The 18,294-nt window shown below is 36.6% G+C and overlaps 1 protein-coding gene across 1 annotated transcript in view; it reads left to right on the top strand.

The window, feature by feature from the left end:
- LOC128982850 (tetratricopeptide repeat protein 21B-like) overlaps window positions 1-18,294 on the top strand; it is a 300,450-nt gene that overhangs the window by 231,148 nt on the left and 51,008 nt on the right. Inside the window, exons 17-18 of the mRNA XM_054401889.1 lie at window positions 7,613-7,804; window positions 8,021-8,117. Of these exons, the coding sequence (XP_054257864.1) occupies window positions 7,613-7,804; window positions 8,021-8,117 (289 nt within the window). The remainder of the gene's footprint in view (window positions 1-7,612; window positions 7,805-8,020; window positions 8,118-18,294) is intronic.

Below are 18,294 nucleotides of genomic sequence, written 5' to 3'. Positions count from 1 at the left end.
GCAATTGTATTTTCTGTAGAAACACAAACTTTTGAGAAAATTGAATTTAAAAGATAAAAATATTTAACATTGGGCCTTGTGAGTTGCCATGTTGGTTACAAAAAATAACAAAGAAAAAGAAAATAAGGAATCATGTTACCTGGTTAGCCATTTCATACTGTTTTGGCATGTTACAAATAAAGTGTAATTGAAGTTGCCTTAATACAATTGATTACAAATTGCTCATGGAATAAACTATGCTTTGTTTCAAAAATCCAAAACTATAAATCTGATTTTCCCCCGAGCACCGCTCGGTCAACCAGATATTAACATAGGATTGGGCATCTATTGTAGCACTAATAGAATTCAAGATACAACTCATGCGTTCAATGATCAGTATGGAACATAATTAAAATTTCTAAGCGAAATGCTGGAAGACCAAATTACATTTTCTTACCGCGAAGTACTCTGTGACCTTTCCCGGGGTAGCGCAGGTGTTCAAATAGTTTCAACCCCCGGCATTCCGAAACGGACATGATAGTATTTCCCGTTCTTCGTAGGATTGTTGATGATGGGTTTATGAAAGTATTCTAATTTTCTAAATAGCTTGTCTGTCTACCTGATTGACACAACATGTTCTTCGTACTAGTAAATGCCCTTTCGAAGATTTTTTCTCTGAAGTTTCAATATTAAGAAAACCCTTTTCTGCGACAAAATACTTGTAACTGTTTGCAATATTTTAATACTATTACAATTTAGATATTCGTAAAAATAAATTAAATGTGCGCCTAAAAGAAATGTATGTATTTTAAATTGTATACCATGATAGTGCATGTAATAATTTACAAACATTTGCGCATTGCATGGAAAGCTTAACATTGTACAACAAGCCATTTCAATCAACAATGATTATAAACAAAATCATAAACCATAATCATAATTTACCTATGCTAGGTACAACTTTGTTAACTAGGCATGCTTTCATGGCAGTGAAAGCCAGTTGAGTGGAGTGATCACGTTTCATGGTTTTTCATAAAGCAATAAATAAAAAAACTTTTATAGATATAAGACAAAATACAACAACAATTTCATCAATTTAACTTATCAGTTTCGCTCACAACTATCAACATCTATAACAAGTTTCATTAGTAAAGATATGAACACTACGTACATAACCTTAGTATCGGCATATTTTTGTATTTGCTTGCGAAGGTCATCTCTGGTGAATCTACAGCTCTGGTTGAACCCGACCTTGGACATTTTGGACAATGGACATTTTCCAGCTTTTGGAATTCTTGATTTATAAGCTGTGGAATCATTGATTTATCTGGATGGGTGAGGATAGCAGAAGTATCGTCAGCAAACATAATCAATTTGGAATTTAAGTTAATGGACAAGTCATTGACATAAACCAAGAAGAGTAAGGGTCCAAGAATAGACCCTTGAGGTACACCATCTGTGATTAATCTATAATCAGGCTTAATCACCACTGACTGTAAATTTATACACTGTTTTCTGTTGAATATAAACCAACCATTTCAACCTTATGAATTAATATTTTGAACACTTATTTATGGCCATAAGTTGACAAGTTTTGTTTTAAGGCGGAATTTTCCAATTAAGTTAGGACTTATTAAGCGTTATACATTCTCTGAATATGAGAATGTGCTACAATGGGTCTTAAGCATTAAAATTACACCTCAATCGTAAAAATCGACAAAATAGGTCGGGTGAAAAAAGACTGTTACAGCTTATTTAATTAGGAAGATAGATAATGTTAAACAAGCCAATGACCAATATAACATGCTTAATACTAGATATTAGAGGTTAATGATTAACCGAAGAGCCGTTGATCTACATAAACCAATTAATACAATTACAACAATGCATCTTGGCCGATACGTATCGTAGCTGACAACGGGGGTAGATTTCCGGGGGTAGATGTCCGGGGGTAAATGTCCGGGGGTAGATTTCCAGTCGCGGGCTGTTTCTCGACCGTGTATAGGCCCCGCCCCTCGTGACGTCAAAATGACGTAGGCGTTTTTTCTTGGGGGTAAATATAGGGGAGTAGAAATCCGCTACCCCAATATTGGTAGAGAGTTCCGGGACACCCTGTATATTGGTGATGGGTCCGTACCACTTTTTCAAAGTCGGTACTAGTACCAATTCCTAGCCAAAATCGATTCTCGGTTCCGGTACTATTGGTACCTTATTTTAAATTTTTAGGATAGGCTACTTAATTTTTTATTTTTAAAATCAAATATCCATATTTCAATTTTACAGTATTTTTTATTAGTATAGATTGGTACAATACTTCAGGGATTAAGAAAATAAAACTTATTTGTACAAAAAACAAACACACTTAAATAACTAAACACATTCAAATCAAAATAATATATAATATAGCAGAAGTGTTAAATATTTCTTGAAATTGGAGATGTGTTGATACCAATATTTATCGATTCTCCATAAAAAAAAAAAAAAAAAAAACAATTCCCAATACCAAAACCATTTTAGCAAATTTCCCATATAGGGAATATTAGCGAATTTCCCATATAGGGAATAAGCTATTACCGTAGTACTCATGGTAAGACCTGAGTACTACGGGTCAAAAAAATTACTCAAGTTATCGTGCGGATGGACACATATATATATCAAAATATATAGATATAAATATATATATATATATATACATATATACAAATTTGAACAAATTGTGTTTTTGGCCTCTGGGGACATCAAAATGAAAAAGTAAATCGGTCCCGGGCCTTGGTCTTACAGTAGACCCCCTCTTAACCGACCCTAATGGGACCGGACCTAGGTCGGATAACTCAAAAGGTCGGATAAAACGGACAATCCCTAAAATCATAACATAATGAAGTGCTATTCATGTGGAAATATATAATCATAATACTAGTAAGATTATTTTGAAGTCATAGGAATAAAGTCATTATTTATAAAATAAACTACTCTTATCTCCTTTTTCATATTGATAGAAAAGTAACAAATAAACACAAAACACGGTTAAGTCAAATAGGCCTACGGCCTACTTTCAGTGGAATATATTATAATACTAGGCAAGAGTCAATAAAATTCCTATTTTAATAACTTTAGTACTGTAATGTATTAATTGATGCTTTCAAATACATCGTAATACAGTACAGAACCTTTTGTCGACATTAAAGATACAAGCGACCATTTTGTTACAAAACAGGACGTTTATTTATAGCCTCTCACTGGAGGCTCGAGGCACAAAAACTATCTTGACCTTGGAGTTGTTAACCCCCCTTCCCTGCCTTACCTACAAGTTGCGTTGTTTGTTTACTCCGGCGATAAGATAATCAGTTCTCAAAATCGTTACGCACTTTATCTATATAAATAAAATTAGAGTTTTGTTTGTACATTGCTCAGAATCATAAATTTTTAGGTTATTTTTACGTTTTATACATTAAAGAAACCGAAACAAGTCTCATCAAAATTTCTGTCTGTCTGTCTGTCTTTCTGTAACACTCAAGATGGCATTTTACGCAATCTTCTCCAGAAAAACGAGAGTACCTATCAAGATTCAAGTCATTTTAATGTATTCACTGGATTGGCGAGAGTGTCTTTAGCCATTAAAATATGACCTCACTAATTTGTAAATTAAATTACGGACGTTCAAAAATGCAGTTTTGTGAGATTTTTGTCAAGTTTTCGTCCAATTTTTATCACATAATCATCTATGAAATAACGAACAGCTGTTCGGATCAAGATTATTTTTTTCTAGCTGTCACTGATATGTTTACAAATGTTGTTTACAAATACTGCAACCATTTCCGATCACGCTTTGAAGGCAAATCCCATCCAAGCGAGATTAAAAACGTGTTTCTTACATAAAGGATTGAATTAATCCAATTAATTAAGTGGAAAAATATAGTGTAACCGTAAATTAAATTAAATAACTAAGCATCATCCAGGTCAGGAACCAGAGATTCTTTGTGTATAAAATTGGTCTCGAGTTTTGATAACCAGAAAGAAGACCTTGAATTAGTGTTGTATACGGCTGGGAAACTTAAATTTATTAATGATGCCAATAGCTTAGAAACAAGGTTCCACTCATTGACGGCGCACATTCAATGGCGGTTGTGTAAAGTGTAAAGTAAAAAATCACAACTGCAGTGGGTGATTGTAACAGAGATTTACGGATGATGCTAAACTCGATTTTCCAACGTGTCACTTTCTGTTCCTACCATTGACTATATATATAGTCAATAGATCCTACTCACCGTGTGATGCAATCGCTAAGCCATACAGCCAATAGGCCCATAGCCCATCTCTTGGGTACGTACGCCTACCCAATTATAACAACCTTTTCGACGACGATCCTTGATACCGGTACTTTTCCCTAGAATACACTGCCTACCTACTTAAGAAATAAAATTACAAACGTCCAAAAACCCAATGTTGTGTGATTTTTGTCACATTTCCTTCTAATGTTAATAGATATACCAATCATTGTTTAGGGAATACATAATCTATTAAATAACAGAAAGTTGTTGTATAAGGTTGTTTTTTTTTCAAACTGACACCGATAAGCTTACATTAAAAGTTGTTTACAAATAAAGCAATTAATGGGAAATAACCTTGACTGCCGATAACTTTTTATACGAGAAAATTCAAAACCAAGAGATCAATATCCTTAACTTAACGCATATAATTGGTCGGATGTACTATAGTTTTTAACTGTAAACGTTGGTTTTTGGTACTGGTTCTTTTCCTTTGAACCGTTGGTAGCAGCAAGAATCATTTTTACGTACCAACACATCACTGCAATTTACAAATTAGTTATCGTTGGTGTTGAGCCTTATTTATTACAGGCGTATTCAATTTAATTGATGTCTTAACTGTACAAGTTTTGCTTTTTCTGTCTGGATTCCAAAATGTTAGTTTATGCTAAGAAAACGATAACGCATTTTAGTAAAACATTTATTCAGCAAACCATCATGAATTGTTGAAACGCTTTACGTTGTTTATTTATGTATCAAATAGTTTGTGGCCTATTTTGGTAATTTTAATTATAAATTAGCAATCCAAATCGTCTATAGTAATTCATTTCATACAGTAATCCGTCATTTCGACAGCATTTCAGGTCATCTTCAGTCCAAGCAAATATAAATTGTTATGATAAAATTTGATGACATCAACAAAGATTTCAAATACTAATTTTATATGTACTTTGTTATGCTTAAAGCGTAGCTAATTCCCTAATTAAGTTCTGTATTTTCGTGTGTATGTCTGTTGGTAATGCATTAATGTCCTTATTTCTAGGTGTTTCACGGAAAGGACAAGAGCACCTTGATAATGAAAATGTCAACCAATAAAGTGTTAAATTGTGAGGTTGAGGTAGTACCTTAAATACTTTTAACCATTGTGGAAAGTAACTTTCAATTATAGGCCTACCTCAGGGCTATGCCTCATAGATCTATAAAGCATTTTTTAGTTTAACACGTTCGCTACCGAGCGACGCACATTTGCGTCGGTCCGGTCACTCCTACAGACTAAAAGGAATGATCATGACGTTCCTTACAGACCAAGTGATATAGGAATAACATTGCCGACAAACCAAAAGAGAAAAACAATGTAAACAACAATGTTGCCAACTGTTGTGTGACGTAACCAATCGTCATATCCACAGACCAAGCGACGCACATTTGCGGCAGATATCCCTCTAGACCGATACGATAAAATCCGAGCTTTAAAATAGACCGTTGCTAAGAAGTACGCTGTTTAATAACATTAGAACACCGACGCAAATGTGCGTCGTTAGTCTATTTCAATGTGACCAGCTGACGCAAATATGCGTCAGTGGTCTATTGTGAGAAACGAGTCGACGCACAATTGCGTCGCTGGTCTATGCGAACGTAAATTCCATATAATTGTGGTAGCGAACGTGTTAATAATTGGATATAACATATGGACCAACAAGATCCGGGTGACATTTAATTGCGAAGCATTAGTTTTGGCTTGAAACTGTCAGATACTGTATTTGCGAAGGTTTATATATAATAGTTTTGTCAGCATATCTGAAAGTATGCAAACCAACTGCTGTGCTTAATATAAGAAGGTTTTAACTGACTACGATAAGATCCCCGTGCGTAGAACGGGCACACAGCTAGTGATGTTATAAATTTGCCGCACAGATAACAAATCAGATCAGATGTGCTCGAGCTACGAACGATGATGGCAAACTGACAATAGGCTATGCTATATTTTTTGTGATCAACACAAAATAACTTATTGTTAGTCATATCCTGTGGAGATAAGCGTATGGTTCAGTTCTCATCGCCCAGCGTGGGACCGGAAATGCCGAGATTCCTAGAAAGCGGCGGTTAAACCAAGCTGCTCTCAAAGCAAGGTCGGTTAAAACAAACTGTATTATTTTACGATCAAAGGCGGATAATCCGATTATTGGTTAATACGAGGTCGGTTAAGAGGGGGTCTACTGTACCATGAGACCTACGGTTATTAGCTACTTCCCTATAGGGAAATTCGCTAAAAAATGTATGCAGCAATGAAACATTCTAACTAGCCAATTTCCAACTGTAAACCCTTCTTATCATATCAAATAATAATTAATAATCAATTAATAATAATTAATTAGTGAGTCGGTGGCTCAGTCCGTAGCGTCGCGGAATTCGGGCCCAAGGCAGCGATGTCGTGGTTTCGGATCCTGGTCACTGCCGAAAACATTTTATCAGTACAGATCACCTTTGTACTGTACCAGCTCACCCCTTGCTTTGCTGTATACGTTCCACGCACGGGCGCTTAGTCTATGTGGACGGGCAAATGCAACGTTAAAAGAGGCCGCCAACCTCTTAAAAAAAAAAAAAAAATGACTACCTTATTTAAGGTACTACATAGAAGTGTGCCAGCCTGATATTTTCAGTCCGGCGAAACTCAAAGTAATATCATGATAAGGGTCGTATTCTGAGATCACTGCAAAATCTGAAATATCTTTCTCAATTACTGAAACATCATCACTGTTTTACGGTCGTGGCAAGATCATTAACATCTTCCGCGGCCGTGTAGACATCATCATTGGTTTTATTAGCGATGGCGGCAAGATCATGAAAATCTCCCTCGGCCGTGTAGACATCATCATCATCATCATCATCTTCCACGATTGCAACAACATCATGAACATCACTCACGGTCGAGTAGATGTCATCATCATCTCCCGCGACCAGTCCCGCTCCAGTCCGGTCGCTGGCCGTGTAAACATCATCATGAACTTCCACGGTCACGGAAATGTCTTCGTTGTCGTCTGCGATCGCGGCAAAATCATGAACATCTCATGCGGCCATGTAGATGTCATCATTGTCTCCTGGGATCGCGGTCATCCTCGTCATTGTCATCGTTGTCATCCTCAGTCGCAATCGCAAAAATCATCTCCCACGGTTACGGAAATGCCTTCGTCATCTTGTGCGATCGTGGCATTATCGACGTTTCACCATCGGTTCTCGGTTCCGGTTCTTTTGCAAAGAACCGGCGGAACCGACATTTGATATGAAGTACAGACCCATCACTAATAAATATTAATGAGAAATATGAGCTATTACCATGATCAATAGTTAATGTGTATGATGTGTAACAGGTCAATGACTGGAGCTCATGCCAGTCGCTCTGCTCGTCCTTGCTCAGCAGAGACCCTGATAATGAGCCGGCACTGCTGATGTTGGCAGACCTGGCATATCGCAGAGTTGACTACCAGGACGCAGCTTCTCACTTCTCTGCACTGCTGGCTCGTCGACCGGACCACTGGGTGGCATTGGCCAGACTCATTGAGGTCACTAATACAAATAGTCGTGAATCTATAATTGAAAAGTGTATGAATTGAATACACATTTGTTGGAAATAAGCTATTGCAAATTGTTAAAACCCTTTTAAGTGAAAAAATACATTTGATTACATTTTAAGCATGTCTGTAGTTTTACAACCTTCACAAAATACAGGCTTCTTTTGTATGTAACCATATGTGTAGGAAGCAATTGTCTTTGTGCAGGTGAAGCGGCGCACGGCCCAACTGTCAGATGCAAAGCCTTTCCTAGAGGCAGCTGCAGAGACTGCTGCTGGGGAGCCTGGTCTGAGCTACTGCACAGGTCAGATATCTGCACATACCACCATTTACGTACTACATATTAATTACGCCTAACTTATTAAAAATGCTTACGATTAGGAAACATGGTGATATCAGTTAGGAAGGAGTTAAACTTATCCTAAAATAAAATAAATCATAAAATAAAAGCAATATTAATGTGTTGTGAGGTGTTTATGTCGGGTAGGGGCACCTATCCTAAACTTACCTCCGATTTGCTCGGACAGCTCGAGTAGTCCAGGGTCTCGCTAACAGTCTTCGTCGCTCGCTCACTGCTCCTCGGTCCTCGTGAATTTACTGTTGCGTCGATCTGCTAGTACACAAGTACACGCTGTGTACATCGGTAGGTTGATCACCGAACACGAATTACTATCAATGAATACACAAACTATAGTTACTACTATAGTTGGTGTCAGCACAGGGACGCACTGACAAAGGCCAAGTCGAAGCTAACTTCTAGGGGCCGATAGATAAATAGGCGAAGATTAGGAAATAAAATGGAGAGCCAGCTCCTAGGCTTAACGAAAGGAATCACTTCTCAAAATAAAACTAAAATAATCTTCTCGTAATTAAAAGAAAACGACGCTAACTCGCGATAAGTAAATAATAATATAAAATAAAACGTAGAAGGCTTATATGCCAATTCTTCTTGGCTTTAAGTAAATAAATAAAAACTCTTGATCTAAAATAAAACAAAACCGCTTTGGATGCCTAAAAGAAGGCGTAGGCTACTGCGACACTACACTCGCAGGGCCGGTCGATAAACTACGATATTCTATAATAAACTAGGATAAACGGCCTAGAATAGCCTAATAAATAACGTAATTTACCTCGCCAAAGTGGATACGAGGAGGATACAACGTATACGCTAGCTATATACAGTGTACTTAAGTAACACGATACTTCCAGATTCGCACCGAGGATTCGCATCGAGGTTTCGCATGCCTTCGTCCGGATACTTTATTAGGTTCACTCGCACAGCCTAAGGAGGGTTGGTGTGCGCGAACCTATCGCTCGCCGCCGACTCCACGGTCTTGAGGGAGGGTGTTTGTTTGGCGAACAAGCGCTCGCCATCGACTGTCTCAAGAAATGTCCACTGACTGTCCGCTGGTCTTGGCTTCTCCCCACCACGTCAGCACCCCGAGGTCACGGCGGCCAAGTCACAAACTAGGAGACTTGACCTGCAGTGGACATGTTTGACATTGTTGTCGAGCGCGCTCAAACCTTCGCGGCCTTAAAATAATTACAACTAACCCCCCCTAATAAAATTTGGCCATTACAGTGTATAAAATAGTTACGTGTTTTGGCTTTGTTTATAGTAGTAAAACATGCCTCACATTGCTTACACATCAAAGTATATAAAACAACTGGAATGCTAGGTACGTGTTCACGAAAGCGTGCCGTTGTGGCACCCTTCCCCCACCACCATGGGGGACCCAGCGGATTTTAGCCAATTCATCGAATAGTGCGCGAAGTTGTTAACTCGCTCCTAGCCTTCAATAACAAAGATTATGTACAATAATGTTTATATATTTGTAATCTGCATCAAATGCAGAATGTAATGGTATAAATAATTTTTACTTTTGATTTGAAATAGAATTTCCATAGTTAAAAAGAGTCAAAAATTTCTTCACTGTGACATGAAAAAATTAGTATGCGAGGAAGTATTTTATTTTTGGGCCAGAAGAAAACTTTAAGCGACAAAGTTGTAGTTGAAGAGTTGATTTTTAACATGTGATCGAGCAATTTACAATTAAGTTGCAGTTTGTTTGTAGTAGAGTGATTAATAGCGTGACGAGGTTGATTTTATGTCGCACCAACCTCCTCACTCCAGCAACTCTTTATGTTTTTGCTACTCGATCATTGTAAAGCTAAATAAATTTTAACCTTATTAATATTTGATATAAGTTAAAGAATTTAACTATTCTATGGATGTGATCATATATTTTATTTATTGGCAGAAGATAAATATTAATACTAGAGGTGTGCGGATAGTGAAATTTCATTTCGGATCGGATTCGGATCGGATAGTTGAGGCTCGGTTCGGATCGGATCGGATATTGGGAGGTTCGGATTCGGATGTTTTCGGATTCGGATAGTTCGGCGCGGTTAATAATAAGCTGCATATGTATTTTTAACTTATAAAACAATGTAAAGCTGTGTAAATAAACTTAAATGACGATTTTGAACTATAGAATTTCAAATTAGCCAAGTCCACAGTTTTCTCTCTCTTGAAAATCACAACTCACAACATTTATTTTCAAAAGTTGGTTGCTTGAATTAAGTACACTAGCAGCCGAAATCTTCACACAACACCTTAGCTCAGCGGGACTGATGTCAAACGTTTGGGCTTGTTTACTTGAGGTTATGTTTTATCTTGTTTCCTGGTTCTCACAAGCCAAGGAGTTCGATCTCAAGTTTATTTTCACATTGTATTTCCTTACGTTTTTGGAACGGATTATTGGCCTTAAGTGGCATTTTGCGGGTTTGCCAAGTTTAGAAAACATCACTAATGCACTAAGATGGGCTCTAGCTCACGATTTGATGTTGGGCAATTAGACATTATAACTGTGTAAAAGGTGTGTATCCCTGAATTTATAAATTGCATCCTACACTTATTCACTGCCAAACATAATTCAGTAGAACCTTGATGAACCGAGAATCACACTAGCCTACATAACTTCATTACCCCAAGTTAAATACCAAGATAATTTTTATAATTGTATTTGAATCGTATAATCTTAGTTTGTTAAAAATGGATTGTATGTTCAACAATAACTGCAGTCCATTATTGTTATGCAGTATGGTCCCAAATTATTGTTTTTGATTTTGAAACATCACAGTTCATTTGACAAAATTATAGTTGAAGCAGCCCAATGTCAAGTCACGCTTGTGCAATAGTTTGTTTACAAGCTTTCTCCAGACCACGGGGGAGGGGAGGGTCTGATAACGGCGCTGATAAGCTGTCTATTGTTCACCCCCAAGAAGGTCCGACCCTCATTAGTGCCGCTCGGCTGCACTCAGTGGGGAACCCAATACCACAAGTCAATCTTTTAAATGAATACAAATATTTGGTAATAATTGTTTTATTAATATTCACCTTGAAATTTCAATAAATTTGGTGTAAAATTTGACAAAAATAGGCCATTTTGACCGATTATTAATACAGTACCAAATACCAATAAAGTAGTACATTCATTTGGTAATTAAATAATAGGTAAAAATTAACCGATTTTCGTCAAGTTTTACCCCCTGCTGTGCGCTATATCACAAAAGCTGATAACGACATGGGTGATTAGTAACCATGGCAACTTGTTGAATGCTTGATGAAGGGAAACCCAAGAAATAGAAGAACAAAGAGAAAGAATAACGACGTTGTTATCTTTATACCCTTTTTACAATTTCCGTTATTGTTATCTTTATGTAAGATTTTATGATTTTGTTTTAAGGTTTATAAAATAATTCTTTTTAACCACGGGAATATCAATTTATAATTTATCAACGTTCTCTTCTGAAACAGCAATACCGGATGCATAATAAAGGCCAATGACCTAAAATATCACGATTGTGCAATATTGTATTTTGATGTTGAAATTAAAATCACAACAAAAGTTTGTATATATCCATGGTCCCTATCGTTTAATCATTTAATATGTACACAATCAATGCTAAATAATCGTGGTTAGTTCTAACTTTATCTTTTATTATTCAAAGTTTCTACACAGTAAGACAATCCAAAGTCAAACCAGGCAATGAATACCCAAAAAACAACGTATCTTGTCCTGTGATTGGAATACCACTCGCCGGCCAGTCCTTAGGTTTAGGGAAGTAGTGCAAGTCTATATATAGCTTCAAGGTCTTACCCACCCCTTCCCCCTCCGGTCCTACTTGACTCACTAACCGCGCTCCTTTCGAGGTCATTGCCCAACCCCTCCCATCCTTCTATTGTGTTGCATTTCTATTGTTTCTATTCTGACTTTTTTTCGAGAAACATTAAATCTATTGTTTACGTAACATCACAGTAGTAGGCTAGATTTTTCTACTTTGAAACAGTACTGTAAAAAAACTATTACACAGCGCCCCTAGTATCAGGAGCGAGACAAGCACGAGTTGACTTTCATTTGACAATGGTAGTTCTTTTCTGCTTCATGTCTGTTCGTTCCAGACGAATCTAATCGTAAAGCAAAACAGCTGATAACGACTAAACTAGTTATCGATATTGCATCATACGGCTTCTTTGCCGTTTGCTGTTCGGTCGTTGGAAACGTATTGCTGTAATTTTGTCCTGGGAAACTAATGGTGGTTATGGAGATTTAGTTTTCTGTCCAAAACGTCAAAATATATTGTCTATCCGAAAAAGTCGGATATATAATGGATAGTGTCGGATATCGAATTTTGGCTCGGTCCGGATACGGATATCCGCACACCTCTAATTAATACCGGTAATGGGCTGCCGCTGAGTTGATGAAACCCTATGAAACCGACTTTTCCGCTCCGTTGAATGAAATACTCAAAGTAATACAATTTACAATTGTGTACTAATTCCTATATTTTATAATAATAATAATGTTTTAATAATAGATGCATTTTATCAGCATGCATGAAACTGCAAGGACATTTCTGACGAAAGTCACGCTTTGAAACTAATGAAACTGATAGGGACACTATTTTATAAAACAGTTTGTTTCTCCAATGCGAGAAACATTATGAATGAATGTAACAAAAATAAGTTTGGTGTAAGACAGAGATTTAAGAAATTGGTTTTGTTTCACAACATGTATTTAAGCACGATTGTGGATATTAATACATATTCTTAGAAGTTCAGTTTAGAATTATTAACCAACCCCTTTTCTCTTATGTGTGATGATATGAATTTTAAAACACATACAGAACAATAATAACACTCAAAACATTTTTTTACTAATCGTGTCTTTGCAATATTATACACGAGCCCAACAATTCGATTTGTAAATTTACTATTCAATTGTTGTTATTGCCTTTACGTTAAATACTTTCTAGGTTTAGTATTTATGACCTTGTTAACTAATTGCTCTGAACCTTAATATTTGAAATTTCTCATTAATTAACCAACAAAGAAGATATTAAAAGATCCCTTGTTACAACTAAACAAAGGGGGTTATTTGTAACACAGTTTAGTTGTAACACAGTTCACAGTTCTAACACATATGTACTTATGTGTTACCTGTATTAAAAATGTATTTAGTATAACTATTGATTGTACTCAAAACGTTTCTGGGAGTAACGTAAACATAAAGATCAGCGGAACTAGGGAGGACGGCCCGCGGCAATTTATAAAGAACCTCTTTGTGTTACTAATTACTCCATTACACACGACTAGAAGATTTTATTTGAAATTGCTTGGTTATATGCTGAAGATCATCTCATTAGCTACAATTTTGTCACTTAAAGTTTACTTCTGACCAAAAAATAAAAAAAATCCTCGCTTAGTAACTTTTTCATGTCAAGGTGTGATATTTGTTTAATATTTTTAGTTGTTAAAATTCGAATTACAATTTAAAGAAGATTATATTTATACTGTCAGATTCTGCAGTTAATGCAGATTCCGAATATATAACTTTAATTGCAGTCAACCTATTGTATGCACGGCCAGGAGGGTATTAACAACCGCGTGCAAGGCTTGAGGAACTGACATATCTGCGTCGAGTCCCCCTTTGTGGTGGGGGGAGGTTGCTGAAACTGCGCGCTTTTTATCCCAAATCTCCTATCTACCCGGTGTTCCAGTTGTGTTATATAGTTCGATGTGCTCACACCATCGATATATAACAAATAACAAACATGGATCGCGCGCTGCATGTGTTGCTTGAGCTGAAACGCGGTCCGGCGATGTCAGACACCCCCCACCACTTTACTGGCAACCACGTGCACTGCCACTACTGTCAGTATAGCTGTACAGCAGAAGTGCGTGGTTTTATTTTTCCGTAGTAGTATTTCTTCGATGTGATGTACTTTGATCATGCCAGAATCGTATTCTGCATTCAATTGTACAAGCAGAAGAAGTAAGAACAGTTCAATTTCATACAAAAGAAAATCTCATACATGATTCAGAAATGTTGAACGAGTGCATAGAATCAATCAATCAAGAAATTTATTTACACAATAATTTAACAATACATAAGTTACAAAAGTGCAAAAACCACACAGAATGCTTACAGACTTTGAAAATTGAAAATGTAAATTAGCAAAATCCATAGGAAACTTGTTTTTTTAAGATACTTTGTTTTAGCAAAGCAAAATAAGCAACCTTAGCAGCTGTAAATGCAAAGGTAGGCATTAGGCAAAAGTAACAAAACTTGTTTAGTTTAGCAACGTTTGATGTTTTGTACGTGAGTGATTTTGTAGTTTTGGTGTATATACAGGTGTCCCATAAGTAAACAGCCAAACTCCGGGAAATGGTTCTATGGGTCAAAATAAAGAGAAAATCAAGAATAACATTTTTTCCAAAATCGCTTTGTTAACCAGGTCCCATTTTACAACTAAATATCGTAATATTTCAGTTATTTCTTATTTTATCTTTTTGCACTTTGTATTGTTTGATAGGGAATTAAAAATGCTAATTAAAAGTGTTCTTGACATTTTTTCATAACATTAGCCGTTTTTGAGCAATTTAAGTTAAAACAATTAAAACGGCCGCCATTTTGAAGTTTTAAGTTTAATCAAGATGAATTTGTTTTCTAACATTGGCCTTTGCTACCTTAACCTACATACCAAGTTTTATAAAGATCGGTTGAAAAAATTCAAAAATAAAAATGTTTATGTAAAATACAAAATGGCGGATATCTGGTTAACGAAGTGATTTTGGGAAAAATGTTATTCTTGATTTTCTCTTTATTTTGACCCATAGAACCATTTCCCGGAGTTTGGCTGTTTACTTACGGAACACCCTGTATATGAAATCGTTTTGTTAAGCAAGATATTTTCCTGAATTTATGTGCAAATTAAATTTGTTCTAGTAAAGCAAACAAATAAACCTTTGCATACATGTAAATTCAAAGGTTGGCATTATAGGAAGAAATTAACAAAACATGCTTTGTTTAGCATCGTATGATGTTGTTTTGAAAGCGTGTCCTTATGTAGTTGTGTTGTTTCTTTATGATATTGTTTTATTAAGAAATGTATTTTCATGAATTGAGTGTACAAATTAAATTATAAATATATAGGCCTACTCTTTAATCGTTTAATCGTCTTTAATTGTTCCTATTTCCCCTATTCTTATAATTTAGTCAGCAAAACTGTTCCAAAAACTGTTTTACATTATTGGAGTTTTTATCAAAATATATTTATTATTTTTCAACAATCAAAATCAATTCAACTTACACAATTAACGGTTAATACTGTAAAATATAGATAACGAATGTTAAACGATGCAATCACATGTGCTGTAGGTGTTATTCAAGTGTAAAATAACATTGCATTAAATGACGGCGCTGCAGGTATGCCCGTAAAGTGGTGGGGGGAGCTGTCTGTAGCCGGACCGCACAGCTGCTACTCAGCGCGCGATCCATTGTGTTTATATATCGATGGCTTACACTTAACAAAACTTCTAAAATAATTAAAGGAATATTTACATGTACAAGAGTTAATTAAATAAGAACACCTTCCCAAAGGAAACCCAACTACAACGCGCTCCTGTATTGCATTGACTTTCTGCAGACGTTTTTAACCCTCCCGGTGTCAACCATCGATGCATCGATGGTAAGGACACGCTCTGGGGTGTCAAGCATCGATGTATCGATGGTAGTGCAAACTGTTACAGTTCGTGTAATAACTCACTCAATTTCGCTCCAAATCGGACTGAATTCACATGACTTTTAATCAGCGCTAAACAGGCTTTATTATGATGTCTGTCTCTAAGCTCCTTTCTCTTTTGCCTGTCTCCAGATGTTATGAAAAAAATATAAATGTTTACGTTTCGTTGCCGTTGACGGACGACGGTGTCACTAGTTGTTGTTGTTTACAAGTGGTTTGATATCGTTTACTAGTGGTTTGTTATTTTGATTTTATTATGTTTTATCTATGATTTTATGTTGTGAAAATGGATAGTAGCGATATTAGAGTTGCTTTAGATGAAGATTTTAGTGATGCAGACTCTGTTGTTAGCGACATTGAAGTGCCTGAAGATGTTTCATTACTTGATTTTTCGTCTGGAAGTGATGAAATCTATTTGCCTCATTTGAGTGAATTGGAGACATCTGATCGGGAAGAAGTAAATGTGGATGATCCTGATCCTGTTCCAATAGGTTATCAGAATGAAGAGAATTACGTTGAAAATGAAGTTAGGCCTAATGCCAATATTCCTGTGAATGACCAAAATGTTGTTTTGCAAAGACAGCCATGGGTTAGGGTGTACCCACCTGAGCCTCCCAAAAATATTGCTACTGAGCTTGCTGTTAGGGACCCAGGGCCTAGGAACCTTCCTCCAAGAAATAGTCGTCCAATTAGCTACATAAACCTTTTTTTGACTCAGGCTTTCTGGCTTCTCATTACTAGGGAAACAAATGCCTATGCTAATCGTAGAATAGATGAGAAGAGAGACACTCTGACACCAAATTCGCGGTGGAAAAAATGGGTACCTGTGACTGTACAAGAAATGAAGAAATTCTTTGCTATTTTGCTGAACATGGGTGTGATAGTGAAGAAGAACCTGAAAACCTACTGGGATACTAGGGGCTCTCAACACATCCCATTCTTTCAAAACACAATGTCCCTCAATCGGTTTTTATTGATAACCACGTTTTTTCACATTACATCCAATCGATCACTGGAAAGGGGTGCAGTAGGCTACGATCCATGGGTGAAGGTAAGGTATATGTATGACCATATAAATACTATTTTCAAAACCTACTTCATCCCATCTCAAAATGTTTGCATCGACGAATCCCTTATCGGAATGAAGAACCGCTGTGCTTTTATACAGTATCTTCCAAATGAAAAGCACAAACAATATGGAATTAAAAAATTTCAGACATGTGACAGCAATACAAATTATGTTTTGCATGTTGAATTGTACAGCGGGACTGATTATTTACCAGCCAATGATCCTGAAGAGTTGTTCACTGAGAGAGTTGTAATGAATTTGATGTCGAAAAGTAGATTGTTAGATAAAGGGTACCACTTGTACACGGACAATTTTTATACAAAAATCCCCTTAGCTGAGCGACTCTTAGAACGTCAAACATATTTAACTGGAACAATTAATAAAAGGTCCAAACACCTGTCTACAACCGCCAAAAATACAGTACTAGGTGCCCGGGAAAGTATTTATTTCAGACAAGGTGATCTGTTACTTGTACAGTACAGGCAAAAAGCAAACTGGAAGCCCGTTTTTGTAATCACAACTGCCCACAATGCTGAGGATGGAATTGTTCGAAGCAAAAAGGGACTTGTTGGCCAAAAGCCTCTTTTGATACACGATTACAATCAATCAATGGGTGGAATCGACGTCAACGATAAGTCGGTCTACCATATGACGTGTAACCGTTCTACCACAAAGTATTGGAAGAAGATTTTTTTCAACTTTATAGACATTTGTATGGTAAATGCATATACTCTCTACAAATCAAACACGGACAATCCACTGGAAAGAAGAGATTTCCACATAGAAATCATTGAAGCTCTTGTAGCAGCAGGCGTCCCTCAGGAACCACTACCTGTCCCTGGACCTGCCGGAGATGTTGGAGATCGACACCGCCTTGACAAGCTGCCGAGGAAATGTGAAAGGAAGTGTATGGTATGCAGCAATGGAAGAACAAGATTCTGGTGCCCTGGATGCAACATAGGAGTGCACCGTGAATGCTACCATAACCTACAGCACTTCTGGAGGCCAACTCGTGGTGCTAAGCGGAGACTGCATAGAGAAAGTTCCGACTCCGAATAACATTTGTGATCATAATTTCTTTCTGTCTTCTAGGGGACTAATGTTTTTACTGTGCCTAAAAATTGTTTTCTTTGTTAGCCTACATTGTTCCAAAGATTATTTAGGTAGTTAATTTTTGTTTTACAAAAAGTGAGTGTTTTTTTATAACTTTGTTTCATTGTTTTGGTTGAGTGAACACTTGAAGTAAAAACATTTCCGCCTCCCCTTCAGTTTCATGGTCGATAGTAATAGAAATATTTTTCAGATAAGTATATTTTATTTTTAT

This window comes from Macrosteles quadrilineatus, unplaced genomic scaffold (genome assembly GCF_028750875.1).
Source record: "Macrosteles quadrilineatus isolate MER2022 unplaced genomic scaffold, UCM_ALF_1.0 Scaffold_1__1_contigs__length_201487025, whole genome shotgun sequence".
In the NCBI taxonomy this organism is placed as follows: Eukaryota; Metazoa; Arthropoda; class Insecta; order Hemiptera; family Cicadellidae; genus Macrosteles; species Macrosteles quadrilineatus.
Note: the sequence above shows the minus strand (reverse complement) of the source record. Positions and strands in the feature narration are given on the sequence as shown.